We start from the raw sequence: 23399 nt of genomic DNA on the forward strand, positions 1-23399 counted from the left end.
CCCAAAAATGGCATCCATTTCCAAATTGAGGAACAAGTGAGTTGATGGACAAATACAGCTCCCAGCCCTACTTCTTTCTCTCCCATCAGACCATGCAGGAGGTTCCGGTAGAATCTGAAATGTACCAAATGATGACGGGAGGTCAGAATGATCATTTTGTTGCTTCCCATAAACTCTCATGGGTACCACTTCTTTACGGGAAAGGCAACTTGGCACAGAGGCAGGAGGTCTGGGAGCCTTCCATCACGGATGTCTACTACCTGGCTATGATATTAACTCTGTCATTTAATTGCTACAGGTTTCAAGACCTTACCTGCCAAGTGAAAATATTAATAACCATCTTGTAGACTTATAAAGATTGCATCACAAAATAATAATTGTTGAGTTTTGAACAACTGAAGCAGTAGCTACACCACTTAGCAAGTGCATTCAATGCTGCAGTATATGTCTTCTCACCATGTGAAACATTCATGCATTGCTTCATTTACTCTTCATGGTAATGCCTCAAGGAAGATGATATTACCCTCATATTACAACAAAGAAAGCTAAGGATCAAAGAGGTTATGTAATTTTCCATGGTTCTGTGACTGTTGAGTGGCAGAGCTGAGATGTGACCAAAATCTGCTGTCTTCAGAGTTTGAACTCTGCTTTCACATAGTAGATGCTCATTAAAAATCATTGTGGTGGTGGCGATGATGCTGCTGCTGCTGATGATGATGATGATGACGACGACAATGACAAAGGATGATAACCCACTGAAGTTTCATTCTCTTAACACAGTATTCAAGGCCCTTCATAATGTGGCTTCGGCTAACCTGTTCAGCTCCAGTTACTGCTTTCCTACCCAGATGGTCTATCTTAGTGGGCATCTTCCTTTGTTCCTCTCTCTGTGTCTGAGCTTTCTTGCCTTCCTCCTCTACCTAATGTGGCATGGACATATCTTTTCTTTAAAGCTTGGCTTCTGTGTCCCCATCTCTCTGGCTTTCCCTTTGTTCTATCCCAGGGTCTGTGGACAAACACTTGTTGCAGCCATTAGAACATTGTCCTACTGTTTTCTACATCCTCTGCCTACCCATTCTCAAACTAAGACTGTGAGTTCCTGTAACATTCATCTCTGAATCCCCAATAGCACCTCATAGGGGTTTACCAATTACTCCTAAAAGCAGAAGCATTTATGACAAGACCCAAATGGCAGCAGAGTATTCTGGAAATGGAATATATCTTTATTCCCAATTAGTTATTTGTTTCTGGGGCCAACTCAGCTTCAAGAGAACTTAAGCTAAACTCCATTTTTGCCTTGTGCTTAGGACAGCAACATTCACAGTAAAATTCCCACAGTCCACATTTAATGCTGGTGATGACACAAGAGGAAAACAAAACCAGCTGGATTATCTGTTTCCAAGAGCAGCTTGCAGCACTAGTATTTTGGAAAGAGGAAAAAAAAACACCTCTTGGTTTTGAGCAGAGCAAATTTAATGTGGCCACAATAAGAAATAAATCTGATAACCCATAAATGCAGTTGTTTAGATTGTTCCTTCTGAAATGGCATCTGCACCTGGAAAAGCCATAAATTTCTCATACATAAGGTAAAAAGAGCATCTGGTGGTGTAAAGTGGGTAAGAGCTTAGGGAAGCTGGGAGCCATCAGATCTAAAGGGAGATAGTGAAAACTCTCATCCTATTTTTTTAATAATACTGCCCTCTACTGAAAGTTGCTGCTCCTTTTTCTGCAACAAAATACACAGTCCTGCAGTCAATTTCCTTTCATCACTTTCTTGTGTGGCCTCAGTTCTCTATTCTACTTGTTGTTTTGAGGTTTACACCTCCCCTTTCAGAAGCTAATTACTGCAACTTTGAATAGCTGCTGATTTGGCAATTGCAGAAAAAAAATGAAAAACTGCACCACTACCGTTCATATGCATATTTGAGAAACAGGAGATATTAGACTTTTCTTAAATTACTTATTGCGACCTGAATAGAGAACAAGTATCCTTCCAAATGGGATTCCCATTTTCATATTTAATTTGTCTAATTACCATCACAGAATGAAAGGAAGTTCTCTTCCATATACTAATGTGACAGCTCATGGAGTTCATCTCAGACTCACCCACAGTTTCCCTGCACTGGGAGCAGGAAGGACAGGCCACTGTCTGCTCTGAGTCACTGCATCAGTGAGTGTCATGGTGGAGTTTGCACAACACATCCACAAAAAGCCATTTGAGTGATAAGAATGTCCAAACCATTGGCTTCATCCTCACTCCAAGTCCATTGCACAGTACAAAATAGTCGACAAAGCCAGACACCCTCATAATGAGGCAGCTGCAGTTGGAAATGAGCAATGCTCAGACTGTATGACTTGCATCCTTCAATAGCTGCAAAGATGAGAGACCTGTTCATCAAATACCTTTTGACCTTTGGCCTGGGAAAGTTTCACATCTCTCCTCAGCAGCCCCAAGACCTTAAGAAGTTGCACAATGTTCCTGAGCCTCAAACATCTGCAAAATGGGGAGGTTCTTATGCACTTTACAATGAGCAGTTGTGAATGTTGATAAGATAACATTCTTGGCATAGAAGAATATGTTAATTTCCAGTATTCTTCAGATAAGCCCTGTCTTGAATACCAAGGTAAAGAAATGAGGATCCCAGGTTTTACATAACTATATAATTAGAAGACATTTGGTTTAGGAGTCAAATATTTTTATTCATCAGATGGATGCTTAAGGTAAGTATGGTATCTGGTGTTTAATGATGGCCCCAAACAGTTCCCTCTCTCCTGTACGCACAATGCTACCTCACATGTCAGTAGAGGAAAAACATATGTCCCTTCCCATTGAGTCTAAGCTGAACCTTTCACTTGCTTTGACCAACAGAAGATGGAGAAGCAATGCTAGCTTGTTCCTGGCCTAAGCCTTCAGAAGGCCTGGCAGCTTCTGCTTTTGTGCCTTTAAGGGCCCTGAGTTTCAGTGTAGCCTACTGGAGCATCCATGTGGAGGGACACGGGTAAAACTCAGGCTCCTACCAGAAGCTCAAACCAATACCCCAGACATCTGATCCAGTTGGCCAGCCCAGGAGCCCTGGGCCATTTGAGCAGCATTGTGAAGTGCCAGCTTTGTGAGTAAAGAAGCCAACTTGGATGCTGCAGCCCAGCCAATACCATATCGGGCAGAGATGAGCTATCTCTGCTGTGCCTGTCTAAACTCTTGACCCACAGAACCATGAGAAAGGATGAATGGGCATTGTTACTCAGCAGAAGTTTTTTACACAGTAATGGATCACTCAATGAGCAATTTAAGCCATCTTATACCAGTCCACTGCTCTTCTATAAATGTTGAAAACTATAAAGTGCATTCATTTTACTATTAGACCTATCCCTATTATTGGTTTGAACATCATTTTATTGTCACTTGTAAGCAGAGGAACAGGATAAGAAAAAGGATTCCAGTTACAAAGGGATATGTAGACATGACACTGTATTAGTCCTTTTTTTAAACTCCTATACCAAATACTACAGAATTTCATGGGTGAAAACAATTCTCTTCTCTACACATCAAGTAAGTTTCTTCTCTACTCCACTTCTCTAACTGACTTAAGAGGGCTTGCAATATTTCTACTAAGTCATTGTTAGTCTGGGTCAGTGATTAATAATGCCACTAGTTGTCTTTCTTCCTAAGATGTATCACCTGCTTTTAAATACCCAGAGTGACTCCCACCTCCATTTTTTCTCTAGAAGCCACTGCTGTGCAGGGGAAAGACCACAAGACTTGCCAGCAGATAGGGCCACATTCAATACCAGGTCTACCAACTGGGAATCCTTAAAAATTATTTAAATTGTATGAGCCCTCCCACTGGTTAAATGGAGATAATAATATGCCCCCCCAAAACTGCTATGAGGATGAATAAACAGCAGAAGGGCCAGCACCATGCCAAGGACACAGCAGCTGTGCATTTCAATTTATTTCCTTTCTCTGCTGTTGATAAATCTAAAGTGTGCATTTTCCAGGTCTTCTTCAACTCTTCCAACTTCTTCCTCAGAACTTCTAAAGTACTGATTTTCCAAACTGAGAGTGCTTTCTCAGGATTTGCCTCGTTTTCTCTCTCAGTACTGTCACCCATTTAAGTATTTCATCTTGCACTGGAGGTCTTTGTTCTACCATATTCCTACTACCTGTACCTTGTTCATCTCAGGGCCTGTGATTCTATCTCTGATGGGTCCCTTGACTCCTTTCTCTTCACCTTTTTCAACAAACACCATAATTGAGTAACACCATGTGTTACTTGGACTGTAGATATGGCTTCCTAACCACTCCCCTTGCCTCTTCCACATGGCCCCAGCCCCAGGCCGTCCTCCACAAAACACCCACAGACATGTTTTTAATACAAAAACCTGATAGTGTCATCTCACACTCACTTGAGAGAGTTGCTTGTTTCCTGGGAATAACTCCACACTGTGGGCAAGTCTCCCACCTTCCTCTGCCTGCCCCACCTCACGCATTTCCCACTCTCCCCCTGGCTGCCCTCACCCAAGCCACCTGCAGCAGGTGCCTGCCCAGCTGATTAATTTATACACATCTTTCAGGGCCCTGCTTAAATGTCACCATCTAAGAGATGGTTTCCCTGACCTTCTCTCTTTTGTCTAGGTTAGATTTAATTATGTCTTCCTCCCACTTCCATTCCCATTATTCTCTCTCAGCACCCTGGATTTTCCCCTTGATATCATTTGTCATGATTTGTAATTGGATATTACAATAAACATGTCTATTCACTTTTGAGCATATTTATTTAGTCTGTCTGCACTGTTACCACCTCCTGGTCTCCACTGTAGATGCAGGTTCCATGAACAGTGTCCGTCTTGTTAGCCCAGCACATCCTGCACAGAGTACAGTCCCAGGATTGTGGCCATACCCATGAGATAGATGAATATACAGAGAGTGAAGGACTTTTGGTCCTATAAATTCCCAATGCTGTCCTTAGCATCCCAGACTCACTTTACAAAGGTGAAATCATTTCAGCTGACTTGTGTTTCACAGGGTCACTACACCAACAGAAGTGGTCTGTTTTCAATGGTCTTAGGAGGTGGACAAAACTCACCCAAGGGTCTCAGATACATTGACACTCCCCTGCAGAAGGAACTTGGCAAGAATGACTCTGCTCATGCAGGATACTGAGAGCAAAGGCAAAAGGGAAAACCAAGTCTCCAGTCAGAAGGAGCTTAAAAGATCAGTCATATGAAGCCCTGGCTGGTATAGCTGAGTGGATTGAGCACAGACTGTGAACCAAAGGGTTGCCAGTTCAATTCCCAGTAAGGGCACATGGCTGGGTTGTGGGTCAGGTCCCAGAGGGGGCCACATCAGAGGCAACCGCACGTTGATGGTTCTCTCCCTTTCTTTTTCCCTCCATTCTCCTCTCTCTAAAAATAAATAAATAAAACCTTTTAAAAATACCTTTTAAAAAGATCAGTCATGTGAAAAAAAGACAAATATGTGTTGTTATCAACAAATACCTGAGGGTGATCTTCATGGTACAACCGAGGCAGCAGCCTAACCATGATGCACAGGATCCCAGGATGCTTGATCACAGCATCACCTTCATCCATCCTGAAGACAGAAGAGAAGCAGGATATCAGTCTTCTAGTCTCTTCTGTTTTTCACAGACTTTTCTGGATCTTTCTAATAGAGGCCATGATACACATCTTCAGTCTAACATTTATTATATATATTGCCTTGAATTTCTTCATCTGAGCCTAATTTCCCCCAACTATACAATGAAACTAACAGTACTATACTTTCCTCACAGAGGTATAGAATAATGGTTTTGTGCACTAAGGCACAATGCCTGGCACACAGTTGATGCTCAATGGAAGTCAATTCCCTGGTCCTCTCCCCTTCTCTCCAGATATGTAAGAGATGGTGAAGTTCTTGTTTTATGTTAAACACTCACACACACACACACACACACACACATGAACTTCCAGATCCCTTCAAGATAGTGTAAGCACACCCTACTCTGTTCTATCCACTGAATGTAACTAAAAACCCAGAGATAATGCTTGAGAAGCTCCCTAAGAATTCTGAAGATTAAATGATAGCAGAGAAAGAAACCAAATCCAAAGCACCATGCAAGGGAAATGAGTTTCCTGGGCTTTCCCCTCCAGCATCCCCTGGTATGGACTTACAGGAAGCCTGAAACCCAGCACTGTGCACCAGGTATGGACTGGACACACAGAGATCTAAGAGCAGTGCTCTATTCCTGCTCTGAGGAGCAGGAAATATAGTGCTTCCAGAGAATGGGGAAGAACCCCAGGAACATTTTTTTTGGATTTCTCCATTCTTTCTCAACCTAGTCATCAGGCAATCTCTCAGCAGAAGCAGTGTCCAGACAGTCATCTAAAACTCATGGAGAGGAGAATCATTTTCCTCTCACTAGAGGTCCCAAAAGAGTAGGCAAAATCCTCCTTATTTTTGTCCCTCTTTTTCCACTACCTGCTTGGCCCCAAAGACGGGTGCAGTTATGGGAAGAGTGTGGCAGAGCAGAGAAATAAAAGCTGTGACTTTCTAGGAGAGGAGAAGGAAAGGGGCCCTGGGAGCCAGAAAGTATTGGGGAGATGATAAAGAGGAAAAGGCTTAAGAAAATGACACCATTGAGCTCCACATCAAACTCTGGGCTAAATTCTGAGCTGCACATGTGCAGATCTGACCCTAAACCACATTATAAAGGGTTTGAGAACTGAACTTGGTGGCAGACCACCACCCAAGACTGGGTACTTCATGGGGCAAGTGTGGAATAGATCAAAACACTCTGCAAATTCTTTGAAAACTGAACTCATACAGAAGCTGGGTAAAAAACTTGTAGCCTGAACTCCAAATGGACCAACTTTTTGGCAAAAGAAAATAATTAACATTCTCCAGAAGATGTTAACAAGAGCCAGAATTCATAACATTCACAATATCTGGGATTCGATCTGAAATTACTCAGCATAGAATTAAACAGGTAAATCTCATTATCTCTCCCAGGAAAATGTAATCAACAGGTGCTAAGTCTGAAATGACACAGATATTGAATTATTGAACAAAAACTTTCAAGCAGTTATTATTAACCAGGCTCCAAGAAGTAAGGGTTAGTATTATTGAAATGAATGAAAAACTAGAAAGTCTCAGTAAAGAAATGGAATCAGTAGAAAATAATCCAAAAATTTAAGAACTGAAAATTACAATAACTAAAACTTTAAAATCTCATTGAATGAGAACAATAGATGAGATAAGAAAAGAAATAGCACACGAATTCAAAGTTAGATCAGTAGAAATTGCCCAATCTGAATAAAAAATGAAGAAAGCCTCAAGGTCATGTCATGATACTAAAGAATCTCTTATTTGAGTTCCAGAAATAGAGAAGGAAATGTGAGGTATACAAATAAAACAAATGTTCAGGAAGATTTTAGCCAGTATTTCTTCAAATCTGGTAAAATACATAACTGTAAAGGTTCAAGAATCTTAGCTAAACCCAAACAAAATCAACAACAACTATGACAACAAAATCCATGCTCAGACATAGTATAATCAACTGTTGAATCTTCAAGACAATGAAAAAAATCTTGAAAGCAGCCAGAGAAAAACCACACATATATAGGGAAGCAACAGTATGAATGACTGTGGATTTTCTCATGAGAAATCAAAAGGGAGGGGAAAAATGTTTTTAAATTACTAAAAAGAAACTCACAGAACTTCATATCCAGCAAAAATATCTTTCAAGAATGAAGGCACAAATAAATATATCCCCAGAGAAAAGGAAACAAAAAGAGTTTCTTGTCATCAGATTTTCCTTAAAAACAATAATACTAAAAGAAGTTTTTCTGATCAGAAGAAATAATAACAGGAAGGAACTTGGGTATTCAGAAATGGCAAGAGAACAACATAAATGATAAATTTGTGGATAAATATAATAGACTATTTGTCTATTAAGTTCTTAAAACATGTATAATGGTTGAAAGCAAATTGTAGATATAATGCATATGATAACTATAACAGAAATAGGGGAAGACAAAGGGACCCACATAAAGGTAAATTTTCTATATTTCATTCAAAGTAGCAAAGCATGAATTCTAAGTAGGCTGTTAAAAATTAAGGATGTATATTGTAATTCTTAGAGCAGGCATGAAAGAGCCTAGCAAAGGGAAATAGTCAAAAATTCAGTAGATAAATTCAAATAGAATAATAAAATACAGCATATTCGAATAATCCACATAAAAGTAGGAAAAGAGATATAAAGGAGCAAAAAAAGAGGGAATAAAGAGTAAATGAATAAGACAGTAGGCTTAAAGTCAAACACATAAAAAATACACTGAATAAAAATGGTTTACATATACAAATTAATGGGCACATATCATCAGAATAACAAAAGTAAAAGACCAAATTATATGCCACTTACAAGAAGCCCACTTTAAATATAGTGATATAGATAGTTAAAAGGAAAAGCTTTATGCCATGCTGACATTAATTCAAACAAAGCTGGCTGTGGCTCTATTAATTTAATTTAATTTATTTTTTTTCCAGCAGGGCTCTGATTTATTTTATTTATTTATTTTCTTTTTTAATTGTCATTCAAGTACAGTTGTCTCCATTCCACCCTCAACTCCCCCTATTAATTTTAGAGAAAGAGGAATTCAGAGCAAGGAATATTACCAGGAATAAACAGGTTTTATTGCATAATAATTAAAGGAGGCATAACATCCAAAACATGTAGGTACTTCATGAAAGAGCATCAAAATTCATTAAGAAAAACTGATAAAAGTAAAAGGAGAAATGGACAGTTCCTCACTTATATATAATTCAACACCTTTTTATCAGTAATTGATTTAAAAAGTAGAGAGAAAATCATCAAAGATAGAACTGAACACCATAAACCAACTGATGTAATTGACATTTATAGAGCACTCCACCAAACAACTACAGAATACACATTATTTTCAAATTTTCATGGAACATTTGTCAAAAATCAGATGTATTCTGCTATGAATATGGGGGTACATAGGTTGGATGGATCTGCAGAGCATTACACTAAGTGAAATAAGCCAGGTGGTGAAAGACAAATACCATATAATCTCACCTATAAGTGGAACCTAATCAACAAAACAAATAAGCAAGCAAAATATAACCAGAGATGTTGAAATTAAGAACAAATTGACAATAACACCAGACGGGAGGTGGAAAAGGATAATGGGGGAAAAGGGGAAAGTGTTGTCAAGGAACATGTATAAAGGACACATGGACAAAGCAAAAAGAGGGTAGGATTGAGAGTGGGAGGTGGGGATTGCTGGGGTGGGGGGCAGTGGGGGAGGAATAGAGACAACTGTACTTGAATAACAATAAAAAAGTATGAAAAAAGATGTGTTCTTGTTCATAAAACAAACCTTAACACATTTCAAATAAATAAATTCATGCAAGGTGTATTCTCTAAACATAACAAAATTAAAAGTACATAATAGAAAAAACACAGGGCTTCTGGACCAGAAGGAGGCATAGGAAGATATGCTTCACTTCCTTGTACAACCAAAAGAAGAATAACAACCAATTTAAAAACAAAAACAACCAGAACTGCCAGAAAATTGAACTGTATGGAAGTCCAACAACCAAGAAGTTAAAGAAACATTCATCCAGACTGTTGGGAGGGGCAGAGACAGGAACCCAGGGCTGTGAGGATATGCAACAAAGGGGCTGCTGGAAGTCTGGGTGGTCCCATATTCATGTGCAGATAAACCAGGAGGAACAACTGAGGAGCAAGGCAGACTGAAATGCAGGTTCCAGCATGGGAAACTAAAGCTTCAAAAACTTCTGGCTATAAAAACTTCTGGGGGTTGCAGCAGTGGGAGAAGCTCCCAGTCTCACAAAGAATCCATTGGAGAGACCCAAAAGATCCTAAAATGTACACAAAATCACCCACCTAAAAATCAGCACCAGAAATGGCACAATCTGCTTTTGCGAGGCAAGAGACGTGACTGAAAGTGGGGTGAGAGCCAAGCAAACAGCATTGGTCCCTCTCTGACACCTCCCCCACATACAGCACTGGAACACAGTGAAATGGGTGGACCCACCCTAGTGAACACTTAAGGTTCCACCCCTTAAAATGTAACAGGTGCACAGAAACAAAGAAATATGGCTTAAGTTAAAGAACAGATCAAAACTCCAAAAATAGAACTAAGCAATGAAGGCATAGCCAACCTATCAGATGCAGAATTCAAAACACTGGTGATAAGGATGCTCACAGAAATAGTTGAGTATGGTTGCAAGATAGAGGAAGAAGTGAAGGCTATGAAAAGTGAAATAAAGAAAAATATACAGGGAATCAACAGTGAAGGGAAGAAAGCCAGGACTCAAATCAATGGTTTGGACCAGAAGAAAGAAAGAAACATTCAACCAGAACAGAATCAAGAAACAAGAATTCAAAAAAATGAGGAGAGGCTTAGGAAACTGGGACAACTTTAAATGTTCTAACATCTGAATCATAGGGGTGCTAGAAGGAGAAGAGAAAAAACAAGAAATTGAAAACTTATTTGAAAAATATAATAAAAGGGAACTTCCCCAATCTGGCAAAGGAAATAGATTTCCAGGAAGTCCAGGAAGCTCAGAGAGTCTTAAAGAAGTTGGACCCAAGGAAGCACACACCAAGGCGCATCATAATTACATTACCCAAGATTAAAGATAAGGAGAGAATCTTAAAATCAGCAAAAGAAAGAGACGGTTACCTACAAAGGAGTTCCCATAAGACTAACAGCTGATTTCTGAAGAGAAAATTGGCAAGCAAGAAGGGGCTGGAAAGAAGTATTTAGGGCATGAAATGGCATAAAAGCAAGGACTTAAATCCAAGATTACTCTATCTAGCAAAGCTATCATTTATAACAGAAGGGCAAATAAAGTGCATGGCAGATAAAATTTTTCCCAGATAAGGTCAGGTTAAAGGAGTTCATCATCACCAAGCCCTTATTATATGAATTGTTAAAGGGACTTAGCTAAGAAAAAGAATAAGATCAAAACTATGAACAGTAAAATGACAATAAACTCACAACTATCAACAAGTGAATCTAAAAAAAAAAAAACCTAAGGAAATAACTAGAAGAGAAACAGAAATATAGCAATGGAGATCACATGGAGGGAGATCATCAGTGGGGAGGGAGGAGAATGGGGGTCAAAGGTATAGGGTATAAGAAGCATAAATAGTAGGTATAAAATATACAAGGGGAGGTTAAGAATGGTATAGGAAATGTAGAAGCCAAAGACCTTATATGTACAACCCATGGATATGAACTAAGGTGGGGGAATGCTGGTGGGAGTAGAGTTGCAGTTTGGAGGGGAGTAAGGGGAGAAAAAAATGGGACAACTGTAACAGCATAATCAATAAAATAAACTTAAAAAAAGAAAACAAAAATCTTCTAGTACTTGGGAATTACACAACATACTTTTTTTTTACTGTGGTAAAATACACATAATATAAAACTTACTCTCCAAACCATTTTAAGTGTACAGTTCAGTGGTATTAAGTACACACATTTTGTAATTGACATATTTCTAAATAGTCAATGGGTCAAAGAGAAAGTTTCAAGGAAAATTTTAATATATTTTGAACTTAAATAAAATGACATATACCATTGAAAAATTTATGATGTGCTGCTAAAGCAGTACTTAGAAGAAAATTTATAGATTAAAATTTTTACATTACAGCAGAATAAAGTAGTCCAATTAAAATTCCAAGTTTTCTCCTGGCTGGGTGATTCAGTTGGTTGCAGTGTCATCCCATCCAACAAAAGGTTGTGGGTTTGATCTCTAGTCAGGGCACATACCTAGGTAGCATTTGAATCCACAGTCAGGGTACATATGAGGGGGTACCCCTCAAAATATCTGTATTATCTTCTGGATGGTGGGCCTCTTGTAGTACAGGCTTTCTTCACTAGATGAGTGTTCTAGGAACTCATTTGTATCAGTGTACTGGCTGGCATTGTTGTGAGAGGCTGAATTTGGCTTCAGTGATTTTTTTAAAGATTCCTTTGACATGTTTTTCCATTTCATGATGGGTGAATTATGACCCCACCTGCCCACACTGTGCTGAGTGTTCAGCAGTTTTTGACCAAAAATGACATAACTTTTGTGCCCTACCTTCTCTATTTACCCAATCCTGCCCTGAGAATTTTTTTAGTTTCCACATGAAAAAAGTCCTCAAATAAAATGTTTTGCTGATGTGAAAGAGGTGAAACAAACAAAAAAAATGGCAGAAGCACTAAAAGGCACCAAAACCAATAAGTTCAAAAACTGTTCCCAGTAGTGAAAAAAATATCTCAACAGTTGTATGCATCAAATTGAGAACATTGGGTTGTCCAGAAAGTCCATTTGTTTTTTTTCCATAAGATGGTTGTAGTAAAATTTAGTTTTCTTTAACTTCATTTGAAACAATTTTTTGTTAGATTGTATTGCGACAGCCATCATATCAGTGTGCTTTTTTAAAAACCTTATCAAGACTTCCAAGTCTCATAGGTAGGTGTAGGTATATACACTGTGTCTCCTCCCACAACCAAAAGGAGGACAACAACAAATTTAAAAACAACAACAACAACAAAAACAACCAGAACTGACAGAAAATCAAACTGTATGGAAGTCTGACAAGTAAGAAATTAAAGAAGAAACATTCATCCAGACCGGTAGGAGGGGTGGAGGAGGGCAGCCAGGTGAAGAGGACTCACAGCAAGGCAACAGCTAGTGAATCAGGTGGTCCTACTTTTGCATGTGTACAAACTGGGAGGAACAACTGGGGAGTGAGACAGACTGCACAATCCAGGGTTATAGCGCATGAAAACAAAGCCTTAAAACCTCTGACTGGGCCCTGGCTGGCATAGCTCAGTGGATTGAGCGTGGGCTGTGAACCAAAGCATCGCAGGTTTGATCCCCAGTCAGGGCACATGCCTGGGTTGCAGGCCATGGCCCCCAGCAACCGCACATTGATGTTTCTCTCTCTCTCTTTCTCCCTCCCTTCCCTCTCTAAAAATAAATAAAAAATAAATAAAACCTAAAAAAAAATAAACCCTCTGACTGAAAAAACCTGTGGGGGCTGAAATGGTGGGGAAAACTCCCAGTCTCACATAAGAATTTTGTTGGAGAGACCCACAGGGGCCTAGAACATATACAGAATGACCAACCTAGAAATCAGCACCAGAAGGGCCCAATTCACTTGTGGGTAGTGGTGGAAGTAACTGAAAGCTGGCAAAGAGCTGAACAAGTGGCCCTGTTCCCTCTCATGCCCTCCTCCACATACAGTGCCACAACTCAGCCACATGGGTTGCCCCATCCTGGCAAATACTTAAGGTTCCACCACTTACAATGTAACAGGCACACCAAGACAAAAAAAATGGCCCAAATGAAAGAACAGATCAAAGCTCCAGAAAAAAATACCACTAAGCAACAATGAGATAGTCAACCTAACAGATGCCCAGTTCAAAACACTGGTAATCAGGATGTTCACAGAATTGGTTGAGTATGGTCACAAAATAGAGGAAAAAGTGAAGGCTATGAAAAGTGAAATAAAGGAAAATATACAGGGAACCAGAAGTGTCTGCAAGGAAACTGGGACTCATATGAACAATTAGGACCAGAAGGAAGAAAGAAACATTCAACCAGAACCAAATGAAGAAACAAGAATTCAAAAAATGAGAGGCTTAGGAACCTCCATGAGAACTATAAACATTCCAACATCTGAATCATAGGGGTGCCAGAAGGAGAAAAGAAAGAGCATGAAATTAAAAACTTATCTGAAAAAATAACAAAGGAGAACTTCCCCAATCTGGCAAAGGAATAGACTTCCAGGAAGTCCAGGAAGCCCAAAGACTCCCAAAGAAATTGGACCCAAGGAAGCACAGACCAAAGGACCTCACAATTACATTACTTAAGATTAAAGATAAAGAGAGAATCTTTTTTTCTTTCTTTTTTTTAGTTTTCTCCCTTTTACTCCCATTCCAGCCTGCCCACCCTTCCCTCCCTTCTTCCCTCCCATTACCGCCCTCCCCCTAGTTTTGTCCATGTGTCCTTCATATTTGTTCCTATAAACCCTTCCCATTTTCCCCTGAAACTCCCTCTTCTCTCCCCTCTTGTCACTGTCAGCCTGTCCTCTATTTCAGTGTCTTTGACTATATTTTGCTTGTTTCTTTAACAAGCAAAATATTTGCTTTGTTAAAGTAAATATTTGTTTTGTTCTTTGTTTTGTTGTTTAGGCTCCTGTTAAAGGTGAGATCATATGGTATTTGTCTTTCACTGCCTGGCTTATTTTGCTTAGCATAGTGCCTTCTACCTTCTTGCAAACCACACTTTCCTCTAATGCCTCTCTTAGAGACTGGGGCTGGGCACTCCCATTCCCACCCTCATCTAATTGGTTACCAAGGCCTGGAAATGCTATGTCCTAAACATGTCTTAAAACATTCTCCTACTAGCAGTGCCATTATCTTATTAAAGCCATTGCCATCTCTAGGACAGACTAACATCTCTTGCACTCCTCTTTTCCCCATTCTTATTGCTACCCATCCATCCTCCCAACACACACTCATATACTAGAGTGGCTTCTGTAACATGTTTACCTGCTCCTCAGGAAATAACAGTTGGCAAGGCCATTCATGCCTGAATACCCACTTTTGGGCTCAGGACCCAGTGCTGGGCTCTAGTCTGAGGCTCTAAGTCTCAGCAATTCCTACCAAAGGCCAGAGCCTTTCTCACTCAGCATGATTGTTTTTTTAGTTTCTCCTCTAGGCCTTAGAATGCCTTCCCCAACCCATATTAACTCAGGTAGCTCTCTCCCTTTTATTACAGCTTAATTCTGTGATCCCCATATCCTTGAAGGCCTTGCCAATTCACCCTGAGACTATATTAGATACACTATTGGAAAAGTGAGGCATCATTTTTCCTCTTCTCCCAGTATTATCCAATGCCTGGCAATGAGCTGGCTTTCCCTGAAAGCTTATTGAAAATCCCAGACCATCAGTAAATGAGTGGATCAAAAGCACCATAGTACATTTACATGATGGAATACTATCAGCAGAAAAAAAGGAGCTCCTACCCTTTGCAACAGCATGGATGGAACTGGAGAGCACTATGCTAAGTGAAGTAAGCCAGGGAGTGAAAGACAAAACAAGCAAGCAAAATATAACCAGACATTGAAATAAAGAACAAACTGAGAGTAACACCAGACGGGCAGGGGACTGGGAGAGGGGAAATGGGAGAAAGAAAAGGAAGGGTTGTCAAGGAATACGTATAAAGGACCCATAAACAAAACCAAAGGGGGGTAGGATTAAGGGTGGGAGGTGGGGGTGGGTGGGGCAGGAGAGAGTGGTGGGGGGTAAATGGAGACAATTGTACTTGAAAAACAATAAAAAAAGAAAAATAAAAAGAAAATCCCATACCCAAGCTGTTGGGACTCAGATGGCTGTACTGGGAAGGAAGCTGTAAGAAAGATACAGGCAGGGGCAACCACCTCTGAGGAGAAGCAGGATCAGCGCACACTGGAAAGCTTAGGCACATCAGCTGGAACGGTCACTCTGCAAGGGAAGAGACTGGCTCCATATTGGGTTATGTGGCAGTTAAAATAGTCTGAGCTCCACTAATCACAAAAGCTACCACAGGGTAACTGCCATCTAAGAGAAAGGACCCTGAGAGGCCAGGGCTCTATAGGTGGAGAACAGAAGTGAGGCAGATGCTTCCTGATGAGCAGGATCCTTACACCTGAGAAGCATGTTCAACTGCCAATGTACTAAAATCACTAGCACACACAGGTATCCACACATGTGCACACAGACATACACGCATACCCTAAACTCCATCCATGGCCATCCAGAGGAACATGGAAAAGCCAGCCTGATTTGAAGGCAAAATGTGACAGAGCAAGACCCACAAAGAAGGTGACTGGTCAGGGAACTGTGGCCTACTCAGCGGGGTGGTAGCCATAACATCTTCCAACGACACCTAAGGTCTAGATCCAGGGTACTCAGGCATAGATTCTTAGAGAATGGGGTTCGATGTCAGAGAGGACCAAGAGGGGAAACCAGCCTCAGAGGGACACCCTCCAATCTATCTCCATCTTAGTGCCCACAGGCTTCAGAGGGAGCTGCAAAAAGTCAGACACAAATGCAGCCCTGTGTGTGGACCTTCTAATTCCAGGAAATGCCTAGACACCCTGGAGGCATGGGCATGTGCCAATATTTGCCTAAGCTACCACGCAAAAGGCAAAAGGTTTGAGTGTGTCACCTGTACAGTTTATCAAGCACCTTCATTGGGTCCTTCCAATTGACAGCATAGTATATGTGCATCCAGAAAGTCCAATCTTACTAGGTTATGAACCTGTAATATTTCTTGAGTGATTACTAAGTCCTATTCCAGATGTTTTATAATATTCAAGCCATTAAGTTCCTAAACAACATAGATATTGATTGTCCCATTGTACAAAAAACAGCTTCAGAGAGCTTGAGTAAATTGCTTAAGTAAATTGCTTAATGTCATTTAAAGTTAAGGGAAGTCTCCAGCCCTGGCAGGCTCCATTGTTTCTCTGACCCTGGTGTTTCTATGTAGGCTGCAGATCTGCACTTTAGGAAGCCTCCTGTTAGCACAAATGCTGGCTTTTCAGGCCAGTGTGAAGCTGGCTTACCCAAGTATCAGTGGAGGGAAGAACTGAGCCCCATGTCATCTACTCCCAACCCATCTACTGCCCTGCCCTTTACCTGACTTTCTCAGGACAGGCCAAGTTTCACTTCTCTAACCATTAGGGAATGTCAAGGGTGGCATATGTCCTTTAATGAGAAAAAATTCTCTATTTATGAAATTTTACTCTTATACATTTAAAAAATCCTCATTGTGAAACCAGGATGACATTTGACACAGAAATTATTAGTAAAGAATTAGGCTGAAACTATCTATAGCTTAGAAACCAAACTTTAAATTACTATGCAAAATGTTTGGCAAATCATCACCATTACTGTAAGAGTATCTAGAAAAATCAGGGAAAACACATACACACACACATACATACACACACGGATGCATGCATACACACACACAGGCTTTGGTAGGTAAACCTGAGTTCAAAGACTGGCTCTATCAATTACTAAATGTGTGACCTTTGGCTATGTTATTTTGCCTTTCTCTGGCTTGGTTTTTTCATTAGTAACATTTTAGGATTGTAGAGGAAAGTAAATGAAAATAAGTGTTTAGTGTTCAGACTCCAGAGACATTCTTACCCAGTACCACTTACTAAGTGCCCTTTGGTGCTGACAAATACTTCTTTGCCCTCTGGGAGCTTGTGGAATGAGTTGAACAAGGTTCAACAATGAGATCCCAAGTTAACCTTCACATGTCCAGGTGGTCAATCACAGGCCTCCTCAGGCACCTACCCCACACATACACCTCTGGCCAGACCAGGGAAATGGAATTCTTTCCAAAGTCAAAGTAAGAAGAAAAGGGCCTGAAATCTGGGCAAGGCTTAACTCACACAGGTAGCTACAGACTCACTAAGTTCAGTCTCATGTCTGCAGAAAGAGAGGCTGGTCAGAGTAAGAAGGATGGGCTTCATGGATACTGGGAAATGGAAAGTTTTGGAGCAAGAATCACAGTCAACAATCATAAACCACACAAAGAAATAAGAATTAGACACAGAAAAAAATAATTATGATTCATATATTTGAAGAAATAAAGAAGAGTAAAATATGGGTGAGGGGAAAAAATCTATAAAATCATCAAGTTCATTTGAAAAAGAACCAAATGGTATCTAGAAACATAAAATATGACTATTAAAAGTAAAAATTCAAAACCTAAATGGGTAGATTAAATAGTCTTAAACCCAGCTAATAGGAGATCCAGTGAGTTGGAAAAGAGATCAAAAAGATATTGCACAGAACACAGCACAAAGAGACAAAGACATGGAAAATGTGAAACAGAAGTAGAAGATAAAATGGAAGATAGAATAAAAAAGTAAAGTATACATATCTTTGGTGTTCTAGAAAACTGTAATAAAACAAAGATGGGGAAGAGGTAGTAAATTAAGGTGAGTATCCAGAATTGATGAAAGACACCTGATATCAAATTCAGGAATTCCAATAAATTTCAAGCAGAATAAATTTCAAAAATAATCTCAATAAAGACACATTATAGTAAAACTCTAAAACAAGAATGCAGAAAATTTTAAAAGCAGCCAGAGAAAAATGACAAATTACTTTCAAAGGAAGGGCAATAAAAATGTAGGTTATTTCTTGATGGCAACAGTAGAAGCTTTTGACTCCATTCTGTGCTATCAAACAATAACTGTCAATCAAGAATGTATACCCAGAAAATCTTTCAATAATTAGGGAAGGAATAAAGACATTTAAAAACAAAACAAAACAAGACAGTTTACCACAGACACTCAGTAAAAAAAATAGGTCTAACACAGGTATTGCTTGCAGATGGAAAATGAGCCCACATAGAAGGTATAGATTTGAGAATGCTGTGCACAGATATTGAAAAATATGTAGGTAAACTTAAATACACATTGTTTAAAACAATAATAATAAATTTCTTATTTAATGGTTTAACTAAAATTGGATAGAATAAAAATATTGGACAATGGTAATATATATGTTAAGAAACAGTAATGATATTCAGTGTCTATGGTCTTTACATATTAACTGGAAGGAGGATAAACATAAACACTAAAGTGCACAGTAAATAGTTAAACCTTATGAGGATTCCCATTAAATTATTTTAGGGTAACCACTAAAAGACTAATCAGAGAGCATAAGTTGCAAACTAGTACATAGAAAAAATTAAATTTAAAAACTCAAATAATTCAAAAGAAAGAAGAAAAAGGTCAAAAGAGACAGACAAATAGCAAAAAAAGGAAAAGTAGAAGTCACATGAAATATATGTCATGTGACATATGTCAAGTCACATAAATAAAAATTAATATTTATGAAAAATGTAAACAAAGCTCATGTTTCAGTAAAATAAGAAAAACACTATTTTAAAAACCTAAAACAACAAAAACAGGTTTTCAGGAACAACTATAAAGGTCACATGGACAAAACTAAGTAGGACTAGAATCAGGGGAGGGAGATAGGGATGGTTGGGGTGGTGAAGGAGAGGTGGAGAGAAAAGGCAGACAACTGTATTTAACAACAATAAAATTTTTAAAAATGGAAAAAATAGCTCCTTACTGTTTGTTTACAAGAGAAACACCTAAAATGTAAGGACACAGAAAGCTTAAGACAAAAGAATAAAAAAGTTCCAGGCATTCATTAACCAAAAAAAAGCTGGTATAGGCCTATTATTATTAGACATAATTGTTATGGCAAAAAATAAAGGTCACTGTATAATAAAAATTTTGATTCTACCAGATGACATAAAAATTATAAATATGTGTGATTCTAATAGGTTCAGATATATATGGCAAAAATTAATAAAAATTGATAAATCTACCATTATAATAGAAGATATTTAACATACTTAGTAACTGGTATGCCAAGAGATTAAGAAATTGTAAATTTGAAAGACAATTGAAACATTTGATCTAAAAGACATAAATAAAACAATGAACTTAACTAGAAAATATTCATTTCTTTAAGCACACATAAAACATCTATGAAAATTTACCACATTCGGGCACCAAGTCAAACTCAATTTCAAAAGACTAGCATTGTAAATCCACTTTGTCTCATTATGATATAATATGACAGTGTCCAGAGGGGAGGGAATTTCAGGGGAATTTCAGGGGAAAAGGGGAAGGGTTTACACGAACAAGTATAAAGAACCCATGGACAAAACCTAGGGGTAGATGGAAATGGGAGGGAGTTGGGGAGGGCTGGGTGGGTGAGCTGGGATGGGAGTAAAAGATAGAAAATTGTATTTGAACAACAATTAAAATAAATTTTAAAACAAAGAAGTCGATAACAAAAAGATGACCAAAAATACTTCATAACTTTGGGAATTTGTAATTCAAATAAAGTTCAAGAATAAAACTCACATTTAACAGGAACCTAAACAACAAAACAAACAAATAAGCAAAATATAACCAAAGACACTGAAATAGGGAACAGGCTGACAGTGACCAGAGGGGAGAGAGGAGGGAATTTCAGGGGAAAAGGGGAAGGTTTTACTGGAACAAGTATGAAGGACACATGGACAAAAACTAGGGGGGGTGGAAATGGGAGGGAGGTGGGGAGGGTTGAGAGTGTTGGCTGGGATGGGAGTAAAAGACAGAAAACTGTACTTGAGCAACAATTAAATAAAATTTTTAAAAAGAAGAAGAAAAATAAAAATAAAATTTAAAAAACACTGTAAGTCATGAGGGAAATTAGGAAGTATTTATAACTGAATTATATTAAAAACACAATATAAAATTTGTGTGATACAGCTAATTACAGAGAAATTTATATTTTAAAAACAGGACTGAAAAGTAATCTAATGAATTAAGTTAAAAAAAAGAATACCAGAATAAATAAGCTCAAAGAAAGTAGAAGGAAATAATAAGGACTATAAAAAGATATAGAAATTTATTTATGAGTGATGGAAAATATTAAAAGTTGGTTCATAGAACACACTGATTAATAAACCTCTGCCAAGAATGTCGGGGTGCTGGGGGACAGACAGAAGACTCAAATCAAAATGTTAAGAATAAAATGTAAAAATTATATTGTAAACTGCCTTATGCCAACCAATTAAAACTTAGATGAAATGGGAAAATAAACTTGCAAATTAACTTACTAAGAATGATTTGAGAATAAATCTCACACAAAAAAATCAGGTCATTAGGTTTTACTAGCAAAGACCTATCTGGTAGCTGATAAGGAGGATGAGGGGACACAGCTCAACTCATGCTATGAGGCTAGCATAAATTTGATAGTCAAGAAAGGGATGTAAAAAGCCAAATTTTCTCATTAACAAAAATTCTTTTAAAAATTAGCAGATCAAATCTAGCAATAGTTATATAATTAGAAAATTGTGCAGGACTGAAAAATTAGAGAACAACTGATTTGCCACATTAACCAAACAGGAGCAGTCAAGGGGATGGAAATTTGACATCCATCCCCTTCCCAACCAACAGCCAACATTAAAATATGGCCAACAAGAACTTTCTTTTTTTTTAATAAGAATCTATTTCAACAACTCTTTTTTTAAAAGACTTTATTTTATTTTTCTTTTAGAAAGGGAAGGGAGAGAGAAAGAGAGAGAGAGAGAGAAACATCAATGTGCGGTTGCTGGGGGTCATGGCCTGCAACCCAGGCATGTACCCTGACTGGGAATCGAACCTGCGACACTAAGAACTTTCTTTGGATAAAAATGTGTAATGTCTTCCAGAAGGGTGCCCTATAATGTTAAGGCAAGATGACATAGACAGGTGGTAGGCAGGATAGTTTATCACAATATTAATTTGTGTTTTTTCGTCGCTGCTTTGGAGGAATGAAGAAAGATACCAACTATTATTGGTTTGTTCTTTTGTTTTTCCCCTCTGGCTTCAAGGGTCATGGGGGTGGAAAATGGGGGTGAAGGATGGGGTTCTCTGCCCTCCCTAGCTCTAGTGAAATTCTGTGTTACAGAAATGAAAGTAAAAAGTGGTTTAGGGAAATCTGAACTCATCGAAGAGATTGGCCTACAGAAGTAAGAGGAGTGATTGTCCTCACTAGGAGAATTGGAAACAGCAGGCAAGAACAGGAAGAGGTCCATGATTGGGAAGGATAAAGTAGTTTGTGTTGTATAAGTCAAAGGACCGCACCATCTCCTGGCAGTGCTCTGAGGGGTAGAGAATACAAGGCAAAGGCTGCCAGCATATAAAGGAGGCTGGGTACAGGCACCAAAGCTTCAAAGAGCATTAAAGATGCCAAAGGAGAAGGTGAGCCTATCTACAGAGTTCTGCACCCAGTTTCTAAGACTGGAAAGCTTTCCTGGTTCTTGTGGGACGCAACAACATCCCCCCACCCTGAATTGACTCAGATTGGTTTCCCCTTAGCTCCCATAGAAGGGAAGCTTGATGTCAGAGTTAACTTGGTTTAAAGAAAAGGAAGTCATGTGACATTTCTGCAAACCCAGCTTGCAGCCTAGGATTTCTACCCACTTACACATGCAGGATGTTTGGTGAGGAAACCAGAGACAAACACATTGATGACCCCACTGCAGAAGCAGATAGAAAAGCTCTACCTCTCTTCCAGGTCTGGCCACTGCTCGAAGTTGCCTTGGGGGTCACTGGTAGCTTCTCCCTTCTGGGCATCCACAGGTGCTTCCTGCACCACTCCTAGGGGCTCCTTCAGGTCTCTGCATAGGTGGAGGGTTCCACTGGCCATGCTGTCCAGGAAACTGAGGATCTGGAGGCAGCTCTGTATCTTGGGTGGGAATGGGCTGGCAGAGGAAAAGGCTAGACTCAGTAAATCAGCAAATGGCCTGGCCTTTGTGTTCTCCCAAGAATGCAGAGGAGCTCCTTCTTCCTCAATGGCCCCAAAACAGCCCAACAAGCAGAGGTCCTCAGTCAGCTTCTCAAAGAGTCCATTCCTCCTGAAAAAGTCACTGTTGACAGGGTCCAGGTGCAGTGCTGCAGAGACAGCACAGAGAGTGTGCAGGACCAGGTCCAGCGTCTGCCTGTGGGACACTGGCTTCCACATCTGCAGTGGGGGATCCTGGAGAGAACCCTCCAGGTCAGCGAGCAGGGACAGCAGCCCATTGAACCCACTGGAGACTCTGAAAGCAGTACGGCCTTTGGGGGTCTCCAGGATCCGGAGTAGAGACTGAAACATCAAGAAGATAAAAATGAGTAAAGTCTAGGAGGCAGAATTTTAACACCAAGCTCCTGCACATCCATGCCAAAGCATTGGTGGTGCTCTTCCTCACTCAAGCATAGGAACAGCTAGCTACCTGAAGGACAATTGTGAAACATCAGGAGCTAAACACTGTCCCTCTCAATTTTAGTTTTAGGTTGGCCCTCAGAGACTTCTTGCAAATGGCCTCTTATAAAGAATGTGCCAACTTATAGGGTTGATTTACTGCCCTATGTCTTTACTTATATGCATCTCCCTCCAGAAAGCTTTTCCTGACCCCTAGTTCACACTTATCCCAGGCTGAGGGCTTGCATGGCCTCCTCTAACTCCTTGATCAAAGCTCTCATCACACTGGATTACACTTACTTGACAACTGTCTCAGCTCTCCACCAGACCAAGAACCATGCAATCAAGCTCTCTTACTGCTGTGGAACACAGCACACACTTAATAAGTATTCATTAAACAAATGAAATGAACCATTTCTTCTATTGCAAAGGAGGCTCACAGTGAAATCTATATAAAGCAATTTATTATTAATATCTCTCTGTGCAAGCATGGGTACCACTATTAAATGAGGAATTATAGTAAAATAAATCTACTTAAAATCTGTTGT

General features: G+C 39.4%; 1 protein-coding gene across 3 annotated transcripts in view; it reads right to left on the reverse strand.

Annotated features, from left to right (window-relative positions):
• Nucleotides 1-23399, reverse strand: part of WDFY4 (WDFY family member 4) — a 345693-nt gene that overhangs the window by 246060 nt on the left and 76234 nt on the right. For all 3 annotated transcript variants that reach the window (XM_045842001.1, XM_045841998.1, XM_045841999.1), the window contains 2 exons: nucleotides 22175-22755; nucleotides 5500-5593 (listed from right to left, as the gene is read on the reverse strand). In XM_045842001.1, the coding sequence (XP_045697957.1) occupies nucleotides 5500-5593; nucleotides 22175-22755 (675 nt within the window). The remainder of the gene's footprint in view (nucleotides 1-5499; nucleotides 5594-22174; nucleotides 22756-23399) is intronic.

This window comes from Phyllostomus hastatus, unplaced genomic scaffold (assembly GCF_019186645.2).
Source record: "Phyllostomus hastatus isolate PE091 unplaced genomic scaffold, TTU_PhHast_1.1 phas_contig_38, whole genome shotgun sequence".
NCBI lineage: Eukaryota > Metazoa > Chordata > Mammalia > Chiroptera > Phyllostomidae > Phyllostomus > Phyllostomus hastatus.